The 16,060-nt window shown below is 48.6% G+C and overlaps 1 protein-coding gene and 1 long non-coding RNA gene across 37 annotated transcripts in view; both read left to right on the forward strand.

Moving 5' to 3' along the window:
* Positions 1-8,400, forward strand: part of LOC144286748 (uncharacterized) — a 45,840-nt gene extending 37,440 nt beyond the window's left edge. For 20 of the 36 annotated variants that reach the window (XR_013354693.1, XR_013354681.1, XR_013354698.1 and 17 more), the window contains one exon: positions 1,146-2,747. Coding sequence is in view for 15 of the 36 variants with exons in the window: in XM_077853630.1 (XP_077709756.1) it covers positions 6,814-8,379 (1,566 nt within the window). In the remaining 21 variants the exon portion in view is untranslated. Of the gene's footprint in view, positions 1-153; positions 282-1,145; positions 2,748-5,641 lie in introns of those variants that run through there. The other 16 variants (XM_077853630.1, XM_077853631.1, XM_077853627.1 and 13 more) reach the window with 2 other exon arrangements.
* Positions 8,401-10,122: 1,722 nt separating this feature from the next.
* LOC144286742 (uncharacterized) lies at positions 10,123-15,526 on the forward strand. Its single transcript, XR_013354673.1, has 3 exons — positions 10,123-10,249; positions 13,074-13,711; positions 14,985-15,526. It is a non-coding gene; the product is annotated as an uncharacterized LOC144286742 (long non-coding RNA).
* The last annotated feature ends 534 nt before the right edge of the window (positions 15,527-16,060 follow it).

Below are 16,060 nucleotides of genomic sequence, written 5' to 3' on the forward strand. Positions count from 1 at the left end.
AGATTCTGGAAGTAATCTTTCCTGAGAGCAGAAGAATTAATTAGAGGACATTTGAGGCCTCATCAATTTCTAGATTATGAGCTCAAAGTTTTGACCTCCACATAGAATTTCTTTCTTTATTTTGTAAAAGATTTTATTTATTTATTCATATAGACACACAGAGAGAATGAAAGGCAGAGACACAGGCAGAGGGAGAAGCAGGCTCCATACAGGGAGCCTGACATGGGACTGGATCCAAGGTCTCCAGGATCACACCCTGGGCAGAAGGTGGCGCTTAACCGGTGAGCCACTCGGGCTGCCCCTATAATTTCTTTTTAAAAAATATTTATTTATTAGAGAGTGTGTGTGCATGCACATGCACAAGTGGGAGGAGCAGAGGAAGAGGGAGAGAGAATCCCAAGCAGACTCCTCACTGAGTGCAGAGCCCAACAGGGGGCTCCATTTCAGGATCCAGAGATTGTGACCTGAGCCAAAACCAAGAGTCAGATGCTCAGCCAACTGCACCAACCGGGCACCCCTATAATTATAATTTCTAATATTAAAAGGGATATTCTCATTTTGGAACACCTTTTTGGTTTAGTTCTATTTTTCTAGGCCAATTCAATACCAGAAAAAATAAAAGATATCCTTTCATTTAAATTGAAAGGAAGTTACCCCTCTAATCAATACATAAATTTGAACTAACTCAGAATCATATCATCATGTTAATAGAAATTCATTTTTGGTTGTACATTTGCCTTAATATTCCATGAATTTATTAACTGCTTCAGTTGCAAGTGGTGAGACAACAAAAAACACCACATAGTACTGGATTTTTATTTGAAAACACCCATTCTTGATAATAGTTGACCCTCAGACTTCCATTGATTCCAGCTTAGTCCCTTATTTTCCACCTACTCTTCAGACTGGCATTGCCATCTCTAGTCTCTCCCTTTCTAATCCATCCTGCACACAGTCACCAGAGTAATTCTCCACAAGTGGTTCTCGAATGCCAGCATCACTTGGGCACTTACTCAAGATGCAAATTCTCAGCCTTACTCTATAGACTGAAGGAATCAGTAACTGTGGAGGTGGAGCTTATTTTCTGACAAGCCCTCCAAGTGACTCTGTTGCAGATTATTTATTTATTTATTTTTCTATTGCAGTTTAAAGCTTGTCCTGGAGCACTGCTGTGATAATCCAGTAGCGTGGCATGTTAATCCACGGCCTTCAAAATCCTAGAAGACTAGCTCTAATCTCCTACTCTACAGGTACTCAAGATATTTTTCCTGTATTTTGCCTTTCTCCCAGTCTCCTTTGTAAGCTTATTCGCCCTACAATGTCTTTCTGATGATACCCAATAGCTCTTCAAGGTCCTGTTGAAACAGCATTGCTCTAATAGCTTCCCTGATCCAATGTGAAGTCTTTTCTTCCTCATCTGTATTCCAAAACCAATTTATACCTCTCGTTGCCCATATCCATTTCTTCTTCTTCTTTTGAAAAAAACATTTAAAGTAGGCTTCACACCCAACCAGGGGCTTGAAATCATGACCCTGAGATCAAGAGCCACATGCTCTACCAACTCAGCCAGCCAGGCATTCCAATTTATTTTTAATATAGTTATTTTTGCATCCTTTTTCCTCTGAGCATAAAATGCTTGAAAGTATGGACTAGTTGTGTTCATCTGCATTGTCTACCATGTTTAAAACTGACACATGTTTCTTTCGTGTTGAGTTTAATGAGTTCTTTATAGATCCTGGAAAACTAGCCCTTTATCTGATACGTCATTTGCACCAAAGAAACAAACAATCCAATCATGAAATGGGCAAAAGACATGAACAGAAATCTCACAGAGGAAGACATAGACATGGCCAACACGCACATGAGAAAATGCTCTGCATCACTTGCCATCAGGGAAATACAAATCAAAACCACAATGAGATACCACCTCACACCAGGGAGGATGGGGAAAAGTAACAAGGCAGGAATCCACAAATGTTGGAGAGGATGCAGAGAAAAGGGAACCCTCTTACACTGTTGGTGGGAATGTGAAATGGTGTAGCCACTCTGGAAAACTGTGTGGAGGTTCCTCAAATAGTTAAAAATAAACCTGCCCTACAACCCAGCAATTGCACTGTTGGGGATTTACCCCAATGATACAGATGCAATGAAAGGCCGGGACACCTGCACCCCGATGTTTATAGCAGCAATGTCCACAATAGCCAAACTGTGGAAGGAGCCTCGGTGTCCATCGAAAGATGAATGGATAAAGACGATGTGGTTTATGTATACAATGGAATATTACTCAGCCATTAGAAATGACAAATACCCACCATTTGCTTCAACGTGGATGGAACTGGAGGGTATTATGCTGAGTGAAATAAGCCAATCGGAGAAGGACAAACATTATATGTTCTCATTCATTTGGGGAATATAAATAATAGTGAAAGGGAAGAGAAGGGAAGGGAGAAGAAATGGGTAGGAAATATCAGAAAGGGAGACAGAACATAAAGACTCCTAACTATGGGAAACGAACTAGGGGTGGTGCAAGGGGAGGAGGGCGGGGGTTGGGGGTCAATGGGTGACAGGCACTGAGGGGGGCACTTGATGGGATGAGCACTGGGTGTTATTCTGTATGTTGGCAAATCGATCACCAATAAGAAATAAATTTATTATTAAAAAAATAAAATTGACACATGGACATAAAACAAACTCAAATATTTAAAAAATAAATATAAAGAGCTGGGTAGTGAATAGCAGAAACAAAATGACTGTGTAAAAAGAAATGTGGTTTTATGACTTTATGGCTCCCTCTTCTGCACCTCTTCAGCACTTTGTCATCCACTTAGTGCTTAGTGCATTATGGTTTGAGCTTCTGTCTATTTTCCTTGTGAGATCATGAGTTCCTATAGGGGTAGGAAGCCTGTCTTAATCATCTGAGTGCCTATGATACTGGGCATAGTGCCTGTCATATTAGCTTTTGATTGACCTTTTTTTTTTTTTTAAATGAATGAGAACACTTCAGCTAACATAAAATAATTGGCTTACAAAGTATTTCATAGTAGTAGTAATGAAGTGCCTAATCCTTTGAGCAGTTTATCTCATTTGATTTTCTACAAACGGTGTTTGTAAAGTTTAGAGTCCAGATCACAGAAGTAGCCAAGAAAACCAATACAAGAGTGGCTGTCCCCTAAGACTTGGAAGGTTTGATAACTTAAAGGACTATTCTTAGTGTTTAATCATGCTCTTGCTCTTTTTTACCCACTATCCTTAAACCTTCTACATTTGCAAGAAGACTCTATTTGCTCAAGAGCATCATTAATAGGGATTAATGACTTACACAGCTCTGGATGCCACAGACAAAGATAAAAATTGAACCTTTATAGCAAAGAACATGGTATCTCTGTATGTATACCTAGAAATACTAAAGAAGCATTTCCTCCTTGACAATGAGGCTGGAGAGATTTTATTTTATAATTAGTTAAATCAGGGGCATTTCTGATATGTTTGCTTAATGTAAACATTTCTAACCATAATACTTAACCATCATTTTATTTTACTTTAAAGATTTTATTTCCTTAAGTAATCTCTATACCCAATGTGGGTTTCAAACCCACAACCTCAAGATCCGAAGTCACTTGCTCTATCAACTGAGCCAGCCAGGTACCCCTTAACCATCATTTTAAACATCTATTTTTAATACTGGTGCTAGAATTCCCACTGAAATCCTTAATCTGCTCTCTTGGTAACTTAATAGGTACTTGATGATACTGCTTACATAATTAACCTGCTTAAATATTTAATATTTAAATGTTTAATTTAGATTAAATATTAAAAACATTCTGGGTTAATGGCATTCAAAATAATGTAAGTGTTCTATATTTTCTTGTCCTGTAGGTGACAATTTGAGGTTAATTTTAATTCCTCTCATTTTACTAAACCAACTTTTTCAAACCTTTTCTGTAAAGGCCAGATAGTAAACATTTTGGGCTTTGCAGGCCATATATGGTCTCTGTCATATATTCTCTTTCTCTTCTTTTCTCTTTTACAGCCCTTTAAGAACGTAAAAATCATTCTTAACTCATAGGCTGTATAAAGACAGACCTGAGCATGATTTGATCCATGAGCCATAAATTAAGTATAAATGTAAGCACACGGTATATGAACACTTACAAGACAGGTTCATATGTGCATCCATAATTGCTCAGACCTAATTACCCCTTTTGCTCTATAACTGAAGGGTCTTTTTCTATCTTTATCTTGTCTATAGAATTAAAAAACTGAAAATGCATATGAGATATTTAATAATAAGGTATATTACCCAGATATCAGTATCACATAGACATCTTGTATGAAATATTTTGTTGAAGAACTTTTCTGTAACCCTAACCCTGAATTAGGGATTAAGTTGACAAAGTAATTTCTAAAATAAAATGCCAATGTTCTATATATTGAATGTTAAAAAAAAATAAATAATAGGAGCAAAGAATGTGTTTCATGTCATTAAGAACTTAATTTGGGGCTAGAATTCTGATTATTTAACTAACTCCGAAGTTGCAACATTTGTTTTGAAAGGAAGAGAGTAGAGAATGAAAAGATGGTTACTTTCTGAAAAAGCATTTGAAGTTTTGTCTGTGCAAAAATTCTTCTAATTCAATTTAAATCAAGCCAGTCAAGGAAATTTCAGACTTATCCAAGTTTACGCTTTAAGAAGTCTAGCTTCCTGTGAAATGTGAGAGAAAGAGATTCAGTATTGATGCTATAGATTTCAGAAACCTGACTCTAACAACAGATCCATTCCTAAATAAGACCAGTTATGGAATTAGTTCCATTTAAAAACCATAGTATGTGCTAGACACTGGGAATAGGATAAAATCCGTTCTCTCCAACAGCCCTGGCGGCGCAGCGGGTTAGTGCAGCCTGCAGCCCAGGGTGTGATCCTGGAGACCCGGATCGAGTTCCGCGTCGGGCTCCCTGCATGGAGCCTGCTTCTTCCTCAGCCTGTGTCTCTGCCTCTGTCTCTCTGAATAAATAAATCCTTGAAAGCAAAGCAAAACAAAAACCTACGTTCTCCAGAGCTTGTGCCAGCCCATAAACACGGACTAAAATGAAAGAGATTATAGAAAGGACAGTGAAGGAAGTAAACGGGGCGCTAGTTACAGTATTTCCAGAAAGTTTAACATGCTGACCTCAACATTTTAAGTGCCTTCTCCATGCGTGCACACAGGGTAGACCTCAAGGTTACTTGTTCTAGATTGACAGGTGTGTTGAGTGTAGGTGGGACGCGGAAGTTTTCCATACTAATGTAAACGGAGGGCTAGTCCCTTGGTTTCAGACTCTCACTCCCAGAATGAATTGCTCACCTCTCCCCTCCCCCCATGCCCCCAAGCCCCTCCCACAGGAGTTTGGAGCCATCGCTGATTCAGTGGTAGGTAGCCTCCTCCTAACACAGTAGTGAATTAAAACTCAGACATGCGTATTGAGAACTTAGAGGAGTCTACGGCCATACCACCCTGAACGCGCCCGATCTCGTCTGATCTCGGAAGCTAAGCAGGGTCGGGCCTGGTTAGTACTCGGATGGGAGAACTTAGAGGAAATGGCAACATTCAGAGTAACCGTGAAATGTGCTCCCCTCCCCACTGTCCCTGTGCTTATTCTTCAGGTCAGCCTCTTTTCTTAGAAGCAGTACAGCCAGGGGGAGGAGGAATGTGTCTCGGATTTAAGCTTTGAAGAGGACAAGTTCGATCCGCCAGAAGTGGACTAGCATTTTGAATCTCCGGGACGCCAGGTCTTCTGCTTCCTGGGGAAACTGCTCCACACCCCGACCCTACACCTCAGAGCGGCTGGAGTCTGGGTCCTTGCAGACTCCAGCAGCCCAAATCCTTCCCTGTAGCTCGGCGGGAGGTAGTGGTGGCCTTTGCAGGGGAAGGGAGGCTTGGCCTGGGGATTCTGGGGAAGAGGCTTGAACCAGGGGCTTCGGAGCCCAGCCGCACCCCAGCTGTGCCAAGCTCACAAAGGTGGTAAATAAAGGGTGGGACGCAGGCGGGGGAGGGGCGCGCAGTTGCTAACAATGGGGGCGTCACCGGGCTCCCTGAACATTTCGGTTTCTCTGGCGAGACCGAGCGCCCCACTGGCTTGGGTCTCTGCTCCGCAGAGTATCATGTCCAGGCTTTGCTTCTGCGTTTTATTACTTCTCTTTACCTGGTAACCATTGTGATTGTTGGGCCAGGAAGCTCCACTTCCCGCGTGGGCCCGTCGGACCTCCGGCCCTCGGAGATCCCCGGAACCCCCGGAACCCCCGGAACCCTGGTCTTCGCACTCTTCTGAACTCCTGCATGAATCGCTCCAGGCACTTACCCACCCCGCAGAGGCGGGGGGGGGGCTTTAATAACTTGAGGTCCTCTGCTCCAGCCCAGATGTCGGCCCCGCCTAAGCAGTTGACTGAGACTTTGGTTCCATTCCTGGACACGGATTCAAATGGTGAGCTGCCCCCAGAGACAGATCAGTATCTGAATGACAAGCCAACCCTGCACGAAAGGCTCTTACAAGTGGTTCCAGCGTTGGGTGATGAGAATCAGGCCATAGTTCTGCCTCCTCCACTCAAAAGTAAGATGAAAACTGGAGATGAGCCAGAAGATCACCAGTCATTGGAAATACTTGCTCCACCTCTGGACAGTCAGAGTTTAAACCAAAGAAAATTTTGTTTCATCCCCAAACCTGGACAAAGATCTAGTTCAGCATCGAACACTTGCCAAAGTTGTTATTGGAACTCCAAACCAATTTGCAAATAAAGAGCTCCTAGAACAACTGCAGGACGATTATTCAGATTCTGGTATGGATATCATATACCCTGAGGAAAACCGACCAATGGATTTCCCAGGGGGACCAGATCAACCCCCAGAGCTCCCTGAGGAGCTTGAAATTTCTTCACTCCTGCAGGAGACCCCTGCAGGACCTCTCCAGTCCACTGTAGAGGAACCTGAACCTTTTGTGCCTGGAGTGGAGGCCCAGGCCAAGCATCCAGAGTCCCCTGAAGAGACAGAAACACCTCCACTTCTTCAGGACGCTCTATCTCAGCCTCCAGAGATCCTTAAGGAAGCTGGAAATTCTGTAAGCCCACAGGAGGCCCCAGCTGAACCTTCAAGTACCCCTGAAGTCCAACAGGAAGCCTCAGCTCAACCTACAGAGGCACCTGAGGAAGTAGAACCTTGGACCCCTCAGGAGGCCCCAGCTCAGCCACCAGAGGAGAAGGTACCACCTCAGGAGGTAAATGTGCCATCTCTGAGTCAGAATGAAGCTCAGCGGCCAAAATTACACAATGTCACTGTTAAACCTGTAGATTTGGCACTTACTGTAACTGTGACTCAGCCTCCACAGCACCCCAAGAAGGCTGAGCCTGCAATCCTGCAAGAACAACCAGCTCAGCCACCAGAGCTGTCTTTGGGGGAGGTGGAACCTATTCCAACCCAGCAGGAGCACCCAGCTCAACCTCTAGAGCATCATGAGGTGAAAGTTGCACCTCCAGGTCACCATCAGGTTCAACAGTTAAACCTGCCCAATATCACTGTTAAACCTGCAGGCGTGCAGGTTACTGTAACACCAGAACCCACTACAGAGGTGGGACCTTTGCCAGTTCAACGTGAGTCTGTCACTCAGCCCTCTGTGCCCCTTAATGTGGAACCTTTTGCAACCCAGCATGAAGCCCCAACTCTGCCTCCACAGTCCCCTGAGGAGAATGAACATTTGCCATTTCAACAGGAGACTCCAACTGAGTCCCCAGAATCTCCCACACAGGAGAAACCTCCAACACAGCAGGAGACCCCTGTTCAGACCCCTGGAGAGGTTAAACCTTCCACAACCCAGCAGGACACCCTGGCTCAGGATTCACAGGCTCCTGAGGAGGGTGAATCACCTTCAACCCAGGAGGAGGCCCTGGCTCAACTTCCAGGGACTCAGGAAGAGAAGGAACCTTCTCCACCCCAGCAGGAGGCCCCTGCTGAGCTTCCACAAATCCCTGAGGAGGGTGAACCTTCCTCAATACAGGAGGAGAGCCAGGGTCATCATGCACAGACTCCTGAGAAAGCTAAACCTTCCTCAATCCAGCAGGAGGCCCCAACCCAGTATCCACAGGCCTCTGAGGAGGGAGAACCATCTCCAGGTCAGGAAGAGGCTTCCACTCAATTTCCACAGATTCATGTGAAGAGTGAATCTTTAACCCAGGAGGAAAGCCAGGGTCAGCATCCACAGACCTCTGAGGAGGTTGCACCTTTTCCAATCCAACAAGAAGCCCCAGCTCAGCACCCACAGTCCTCCGAGGGGATCAAACCTCCTCTAACCCAGGAGGAGTCCCCAACTCAGCACCCTCAGACCCCAGAGGAGGGTGAGCCTTCTCCAACCTAAACAGAGACCCCAGCTAAGTATGCAGAGTCCCTTGAGGGCACTGAACCTGTTCCGGCCCAGTCAGAGGCCACAGTTCAACATCCAAATCCCCTAGGGGAGGTTAAACCTTCTGCAACCCATCAGGAAGCCCCAAGTCAGCATCTACAGACCTATGAAGAAGTTAACCCTTCTGCCACTCAACAAGAAGCCACAGCTCAGTATCCAGAACCTTCTGGTGAGGTTGAACCTTCTCCAATCCAGCAGGAGTTTCCAGAACAACATCCAGCCCCTGCTGAAAATGTTGAACCTTATCCAGATCAGCAGGGAGTACCAACACAGACTGGAGATCTTCCTGAGGAAACTGAACTTTCTCCAAGCCAGCAGTGGAGCTCATCTCTGCCTCAGATGCCTGTCGTAGGTGTAGAACCTTCTCCAGTCCAGCCTGAGCACCAGGCTCAGCCTCCAGAGTCCTCTACAGATATTGTAGCTCAGCCTCCAGTACATCATGAGCTTCCATTTATTTGATGTGTCTTCAGCTCAGAGCCACTGATCTGGAGCCTCTTTCCCCTCCCACCCCACCCCTGCCTCCCCACCCCCACCCCACAGCCCTCCCGCCCCAGCAAAGTGTCACGCACTCTCTTTGCCTGGCATTCTCCCAGACAGCTAGGGAAGCAGCGTCCCTCTTGGGTTCACCCCATCTCTGGTGTAACAACTCTCTTAGAGGTCGTGCGCAGCCTGGATCTCTCTGGCAGGGCCCATCTCCCTCCTGTCACCCCCCACGTGTTGTCCCTGCCCCTGTGGCTCACCTGTGTCATCCTCCCTTCTTGGAAGCCCGACCTGGTGCACACCAGCCACCCATCAGCTGGTGCTCCTGTCTGCTCTCACCTCCCGCATGCCATCCTCAGCTCGTCACCCACCGCACCTCCTGGTAACCGTGGCCATCATCCCCCTAACAGCACCCCACCCAGCACCCCTGTCCCGAGTGCTTCGTGATCATTACCCCATTAATCCTCATAAGTGTGTGTGCTAACTATAATCTGCCCATCGTACAAGTGAAGAGACAGAGACAGAGAAGCTAAATACCTTGCCTAAAGGTGCACAGCTAATGTCTAGATTGTACACTTGGAGAGAGTGTTTCGACTTCTCTGACTTACGTAATATTTCATTCATTCAATGGGCATTGACGTTTCTGAAGGAAGGGAAAGGACTCCAGATGCATGCAGGCTCTGCACTGTGCCACCCCGGACTATTATCCCGGCCTTGCTTCCATCTGGGGGATGCTGCTTCCACGTGGTGGCCCTCCTGGAGGGCCTGTCTCTGCTTGTAAACTGGGGACAATCTGACCTACCTCCCAGGGTCCTCTGGGTGCTCAGTGAGATAACGCTTCTGAGCCCAGGGCTCAGTACACCACAGGTGCTCAAACAATGCTCACTCTAATTACTACAGCTGCTCACAAAGGCCAGTCCCCAGCGCAGCCCCTCCAACAGCGCAGCCCCTCCAACCCTTCTGGTGGCCTCAGAAACCTACAGGTGGGGCAGTCCAGTTGGCTGAGTGGTTTAGCACCACCTTCGGCCCAGAGTCTGATCCTGAAGACCCGGGATTGAGTCCCACGTCGGGTTCCCTGCGTGGAGCCTGCTTCTCCCTCTGCCTGTGTCTCTGCCTCTCTCTCTCTCTCTTTCTCTCTCTCTCTCTCTCTCTCTCTCACACACACACACACACACGAATGAATAAAAAAAAAAAAAAAAAAAGAAAGAAAGAAACCTACAGGTGTCATCCCTAGGAAGATGCATGGCAGAACGACCAGTCTGTGTTTGAGGCTCATACCCTGTTACCTTGGAGCATCAAAGGAGGAGTCATCCTTCAAGTCCATACAAGGAAAAGACACCCACAGGTAAACAGAGGCCCTGGGACCCCCCGCACCCTCTGCCAGCCCCTTCCCAGAGCTGCTGTTCCCCCCAGGCTTGGTCTCCTAAGGGGATTTGCGAGCCTCATTTACTGCATAAAATAGAAAGAGTAGCCCTCACGTTTTAGTCAAAGGCATTCATTTGGCTTTTATTTATAGTCTCGCACATGTTTGCACACAGATATGCCAGCCAGGAAGCATGGGCTCAGGTGTACACACACACACACCAGGAGCAGCAAGATTCGTGTGTAGATAGGCACCGTTAAAGATAAGTCCATTCATGGTTTCTGCAAAACAAGAAGCTATCAACCCGCGCACTTTCCATTCTAGAAACAACCTTAAAATAAATACCGAGTCAACTTCATCAACTCTCAGAGCCACCCACGGTAGTGGATGTGCACACACTCCAGCGTGCTTCCTCCTTTGCTCTTTTTTATTATTAAGATTTTATTTATTTATTCATGAGAGACACAGAGAGAGAGAGAGGCAGAGACTCGGGCAGAGGGAGACGCAGGCTCCCTGCGAGGATCCCGACGCGGGACTTGATCCCGGGACTCCGGGATCACACCCTGGGCCAAAGGCAGATGCTCAACCGCTGAGCCACCCAGGCATCTTTCGCTTTGCTCTTACTTAACCTGATAATTTGGAAAATGGAAGGACAGTGAAGAGAGTAACAGGTGGCCTCTGAAACATGCCCGAAGCTGCCCGACCCTGGCAGGACGAACCTCCCGCCCCTCGTCTCTTGTCCCTCTGCTATTTGGGAAATGCTGGGTCTGCACGGCCCACCGAGGGACCCAGTGAGACTCGGTGTTTAGATCATCTCACAGGGGGGCTGGGGGACAGAGAAAATATTCCCTAATATTTTTTTTTTCTGCTGTGGACCAAGAGGCAGCAGAAGAGATACACCAAGCGGAGGGAGGACGCACATGAGGTTATTCTTTGTACTGGAAAACACGACTCCCCCATTGGCCCAAATCCTGATGCTTCAAAGTAATTCTCTGTCAATGCATTTGTTTCTTTCTTTCATTTTGATTATCTTGCAGGAGGTGGACTCCCTGGCCATCCTGTTCCTTGCATTTCCATCTCGCTCCTTTCAAGAGAAAAGGGAGGTCCTCTCCCTTCCACCCACGCAGGCACTTTATGAACAAACAGACAGACAGACAGACAGACAAAGTCTCTTTGCTGGAGCTAATCTGGAGCCCCAAGATGTTAAGAACGAAGCCCGAAACAATGTTGCCGGTTGCGGCCCATAAGTCACCCAAACGGTGGGAAGATTTTTGTTGAGTGGCAGGAGTCAGCTGAAAGAAAAGGAGAATGTTCTCTGGCTACGAGGGTCCCTGCCTTTTAATTAATTAATTTAATAGAGAGGGGAGGTCAGGAAGGAAGCGCCCTTTGCAACTTCTCAGGCGGGGCTGGGGTTTGGGACAAGAGGGCACTGGAAACACACAATGGGTATACTGTGAAATGTGACATTTCACGGGGGAATAGGTTGCAGAATTCCCAGGAATTCTGAGAATCAATAAAGGTGACTTCCAAGAAATAGCCAAGGCTGCAAAGAAACAGCCAAGGCTGCAAAGAAATGTCCGGGCCAAGTCGCTAGACATCCTGAGACGATCCCTGCCTGTCCGTGTCTAAAAATCTCCCAGGAGGCTTTCGATGTTAAAATTTGAAAATCAAAAAAAAAAAAAAAAAAATTGAAAATCATTTAAAGGAAGAGATGGTCTTCTGTACCTTGGCTGTGTGTCTCAATTTCAAGCTCCCGTCGGATCCACCCACTCTGGCCTGTCCCTCGACCTCAGCACCCCCCAGATAAAGCCCCCCCCCACCGCCCTCCCAACCCTGAGATACGTAGGAACGCTTTCTGAGAGGTTATTAGCCTAACTCAGTGTGCGTGAGAGCACAGAAGGCGTGAGAAGCAATTTAAAAACACATTTCTTTCTTGCGTCCAAGCCCGCCGGTCATCCGTAATAATGCCACGTCTCCAAAACTCGGATCCCAGCCACACTTTATCACCATCGCTCTCGAAAGGAGACCTGTCACATCCGTCCAAAACAACACACTCCGTGAACATGTTCAAAATACATCCGAAGTGTCACGAAAACAGTACTGATGTCAGGTTCTCTCCTTTGACAACGGTCATCATAACATTTCTCGTGTTATCACAAAAAAGTACGTTAGGGGTCCAAAACGAAGGAAGAAAAACTCTGACGGGATGGCTCAGTGGCTGAGCGTCTGCCTTTGGCTCAGGTCATGATCCCAGGGTCCTGGGATCGAGTCCCGCGTTGGGTTCCCTTCGAGGAGCCTGCTTCTCCCTCTGCCTATGTCTCTGCCTCTCTCTGTGTGCCTCTCATGAATAAATAAATTAAAAATCTTCAAAAAAAAAAAAAAACCTCAGACAAGTGGTGAAGAGGGAAGGGATGATGTTATTTTAATAGCAGAAAGATGGTAAAAGCAGACCTTTCTTTAGAGCATTACTTCCTAGGACTGCGCTCTGCACTTTACCTGCACTATTGCGTGTTCTCGTCCCCAAAGCTGAAGCTCGGGCGTTCCTATTATTCCACTCACTATCCCTTAACCTCTCTTCTAAGCCCCGGGGCCTCTGCACACGCTGTTCCCTCTGCCTGGAATGCCCTTCCCCTACTCAGTTCCTCCATCCAACACTCGTGGAACACTCTCGTCCTTTAGAGCCCATTGAACGAAACTCCCTGGCCGCGTCTTCCCGCTGACCGCGTCCCACATGGCCGGGCGGACCCCCAGGAGCCCCACACTTCCCTCCCCAGCCACTGACCACACACCACTTTCTGGCCCACAGGTCTGCCTACCGACTATCTGAGCCCTGCCCTGGAGGGCACGTATCTGCATGCATCTTTGTAGCCCGGGCACACAGCACCTGCCAGGCCGATAGTGCAGGCCCAACAAATATTTGTTGAATAAATTAACAAATGAATAAATTCCTCTCGTGGAGATCTGCGGATAAGAGGTTTTCTTTCTCAAACACAAAACAGGTATCCAAACTCATTCCAGGTGCGGATGTTTACAAGTGTCAGACCTGCACCCCCGCCCCGGGGCAGTCTGCGGGGTGGTGCTGGGCCACGAGTTGCTCAAGCAGAGGCTCCGCTGACAAGCTAGCTCGCCCCGCAAACAACTGGTCTGCCTTCCACTCGCGCTTACTTGCAGTCTGCAGAAGGTGACCTCTACTACGTGAAGGCTGAAGGAGCTCGGGGAGAGGCAGGCCGGGGTGCAGGCCCACGTGTATTCACCCGAGGCTTGAGTCCGAAGCCCAAGCAAGGTCATCTTGGCTTCTCCGTCCCTCGCTCCGAGGAGAAGAGAGGCTCCACAAGCAGGAGAACCCCGGGCAGGTGAAGTCAGCCCCCGGGACCCGAGGCAGCAGGCGGGAAGGAAGGCAGCGAACTCTTCCTGTTTGCGACATCCAGGGATGAATGGACTCAGGTATGTGCACATGGCTGTCACCACGAGGCAGGTCAGTGGGTTGTGTCTTAGACACCTTCCGGCTTGCAGATCCCATGGGGAAGCAGAAACCCCAGAGGGGTCTGACCACAGCACGTAGCTGTCCGGCTGGTTTTTGAACAACTGCCAGACAGCAAAGATCAGATCTCAGAAGACAACCACATGCTCCTCTGTCATCATTGCCCAGAGGGCTAGCTGACACTTCCCTCTTCCTCAGCATCCCCGGGGAGCAGGGCAGTGGGCTGCGGTGTCAGTCCCACGGGGCATTTCTAGCTGCAGCAGGCTCTCAAGGGGGTCAAGTTGAGCATATGAGCCCTTCCGGTGGGGGGGGGGCAGACCCCTGGCTCTGGCCCCCAGTGTCACCTGGCACTGAGCAGGAAGGGCACTTTCTCTCTGGAGAGGCAGACAGATAGATGAGAATCAGGTTCTCAGTTCTGCCCGAAACAAGCTGTGTGACCTCAGGCCAGTTGCTTAACTTCTCTGAATATGCTTCTGCATTCCCACCATGTCAATGATACCTAGCCATCCGCCCGGAATTGTGAAAGGTCTCAGGATAACCCATGCAAAACACCATCTGGGCACAGCACACGGGCAATAAACACAAGCTATTGCTTATGGGATTTACATGAGTGTTTGACTCTAAGCCCCAGGAGGGCAGCCTCTCACTGTTTCTATGAAGTACCGTTCTGGGCATCACACGCAGCATTACTGGAATACCCTGCATCACTGACACACACCTGCTGATGTGTGTGTCAGGGGTGCCCAGGGGTCTCCGGGAAAGGCCCGCGAGAGGCTCCTGCTGACACAACAGCAGCCTCAGCCTCACCACCCAAGAGCGATAGGAAATGCCAACATCCCCCCAGGACCACTTCCCTCATGCCTCCCCAAATTAGCACCGGTGGGGGGGGTCATTTTTAGAGCTAAAAGAAAGGCCAGGAACTCCAACCTGGCGGTAAGTCCTCAGGCCAGCCACCAGCATCGTAAGGATGAAAGAGGTGATGGTCCCCACTGAGCAGAGTCACCTGTGGGAACATCAGGGGAATGTGGGGACCCCCTCCAACCCCGACGTGGGTTTTCAGGGTGGGACCTGGGGGTATGCAAGGGGCCATCTCCATCTGCCACCTGTGGCTCTCACAGGCTGTGGCCGCCTCCCATCTCAACTGGAGATGAATTGTGTTAACAACCCGTGTGGGTGTGTGTGTGCACACGTGCGTGTGCCCTAAAACTGAGCTCTCTCCCACGCTTTGTCACACAGGATGGAGAGACCCCTCAGACAGCAAGTCCTAGGGAGAAAAGCACAGTCCGGTGGCCAGCTCTAGAAAGGAAACAGCTCTCTCACCGGGTCTATCAGAAAGTCCCTCCCCAAAGACACCTGGCCCAGCAGAAAGTAAATAACGTCACCCTGGCCGAGTCGGGTCCCCACGTTTGCCATGTGCCTGCCTTCTCTCTTGCCTTCCAGCGGGCAGCAGCAGCCCTTCATCGCCACCGTCATCCTTGCCACGGCTGGGCCTGAAGGCACGCATGCTCCCTCCACCAGAGACACTGCTTCAAGTGATACCCACTGGCACTCAGGTGTCACCGCAGGCACTGCCCTGGGGGGCCAGCCCCTGAGAGTCAAATGAAAGGACCTTTTCTTCTTTGAAGGGTCTGAAGGGTCGATGTTTCTGGACTTACTGGATAAGAAAACCACAGCAGCAAGGACGCAAGAGGCACGTAGGCAGGGGAGCCCCAGAAGGCACCCCAGGCCTTTCATCCTGCCCTGGAAGGCTTGCTCTGCCGCCCTGCTTCTCCCCACCTGCCCCCTGCACTCCCCCACCCCACCCCTGCCTGCCTTCTGGAGTGATGCTCCGTCTCCCAGCATCGCCCCTACCTGATGCCTTGGGTCACGCCATCTGGCTCCGGTGCTCTTTCCACCTGCAGGGCTGAGGATTCCCCACCTACTCAAGTGCATGTTCACACACACACACACACACACACACACACACACGTGCATCCTCAAAGGTTTGCTCTTCCTTAGTGGAAACGAGATACGGCGGAGACGTTTTTCATGTCTTATGACCACAAACGTGCATATCCACTACCGAATACGCTGCTCCTTTCTTTATTCAAAGCTCCAGGGTGGTTTCTTGTGGAGTTTCAGAAACAGGAAGTGGATCCCATGACTTCTGGAGGAAGAAACCCGCAAAGCTCCAAACCCGAGGTCCTTGGCAAGGGGTGGGATGAGCCGCCATCTGACTGGCTGCCTGCCACGCCGGAGCACACGGGGAAGGGGCATTAGAGGAGAGTGGTGTTGGGGAGGCGGCAGGAGGGGGGGCACAGCCACCAGGCAAA

The sequence above is a fragment of the Canis aureus genome, chromosome 16 (assembly GCF_053574225.1).
Source record: "Canis aureus isolate CA01 chromosome 16, VMU_Caureus_v.1.0, whole genome shotgun sequence".
In the NCBI taxonomy this organism is placed as follows: Eukaryota; Metazoa; Chordata; class Mammalia; order Carnivora; family Canidae; genus Canis; species Canis aureus.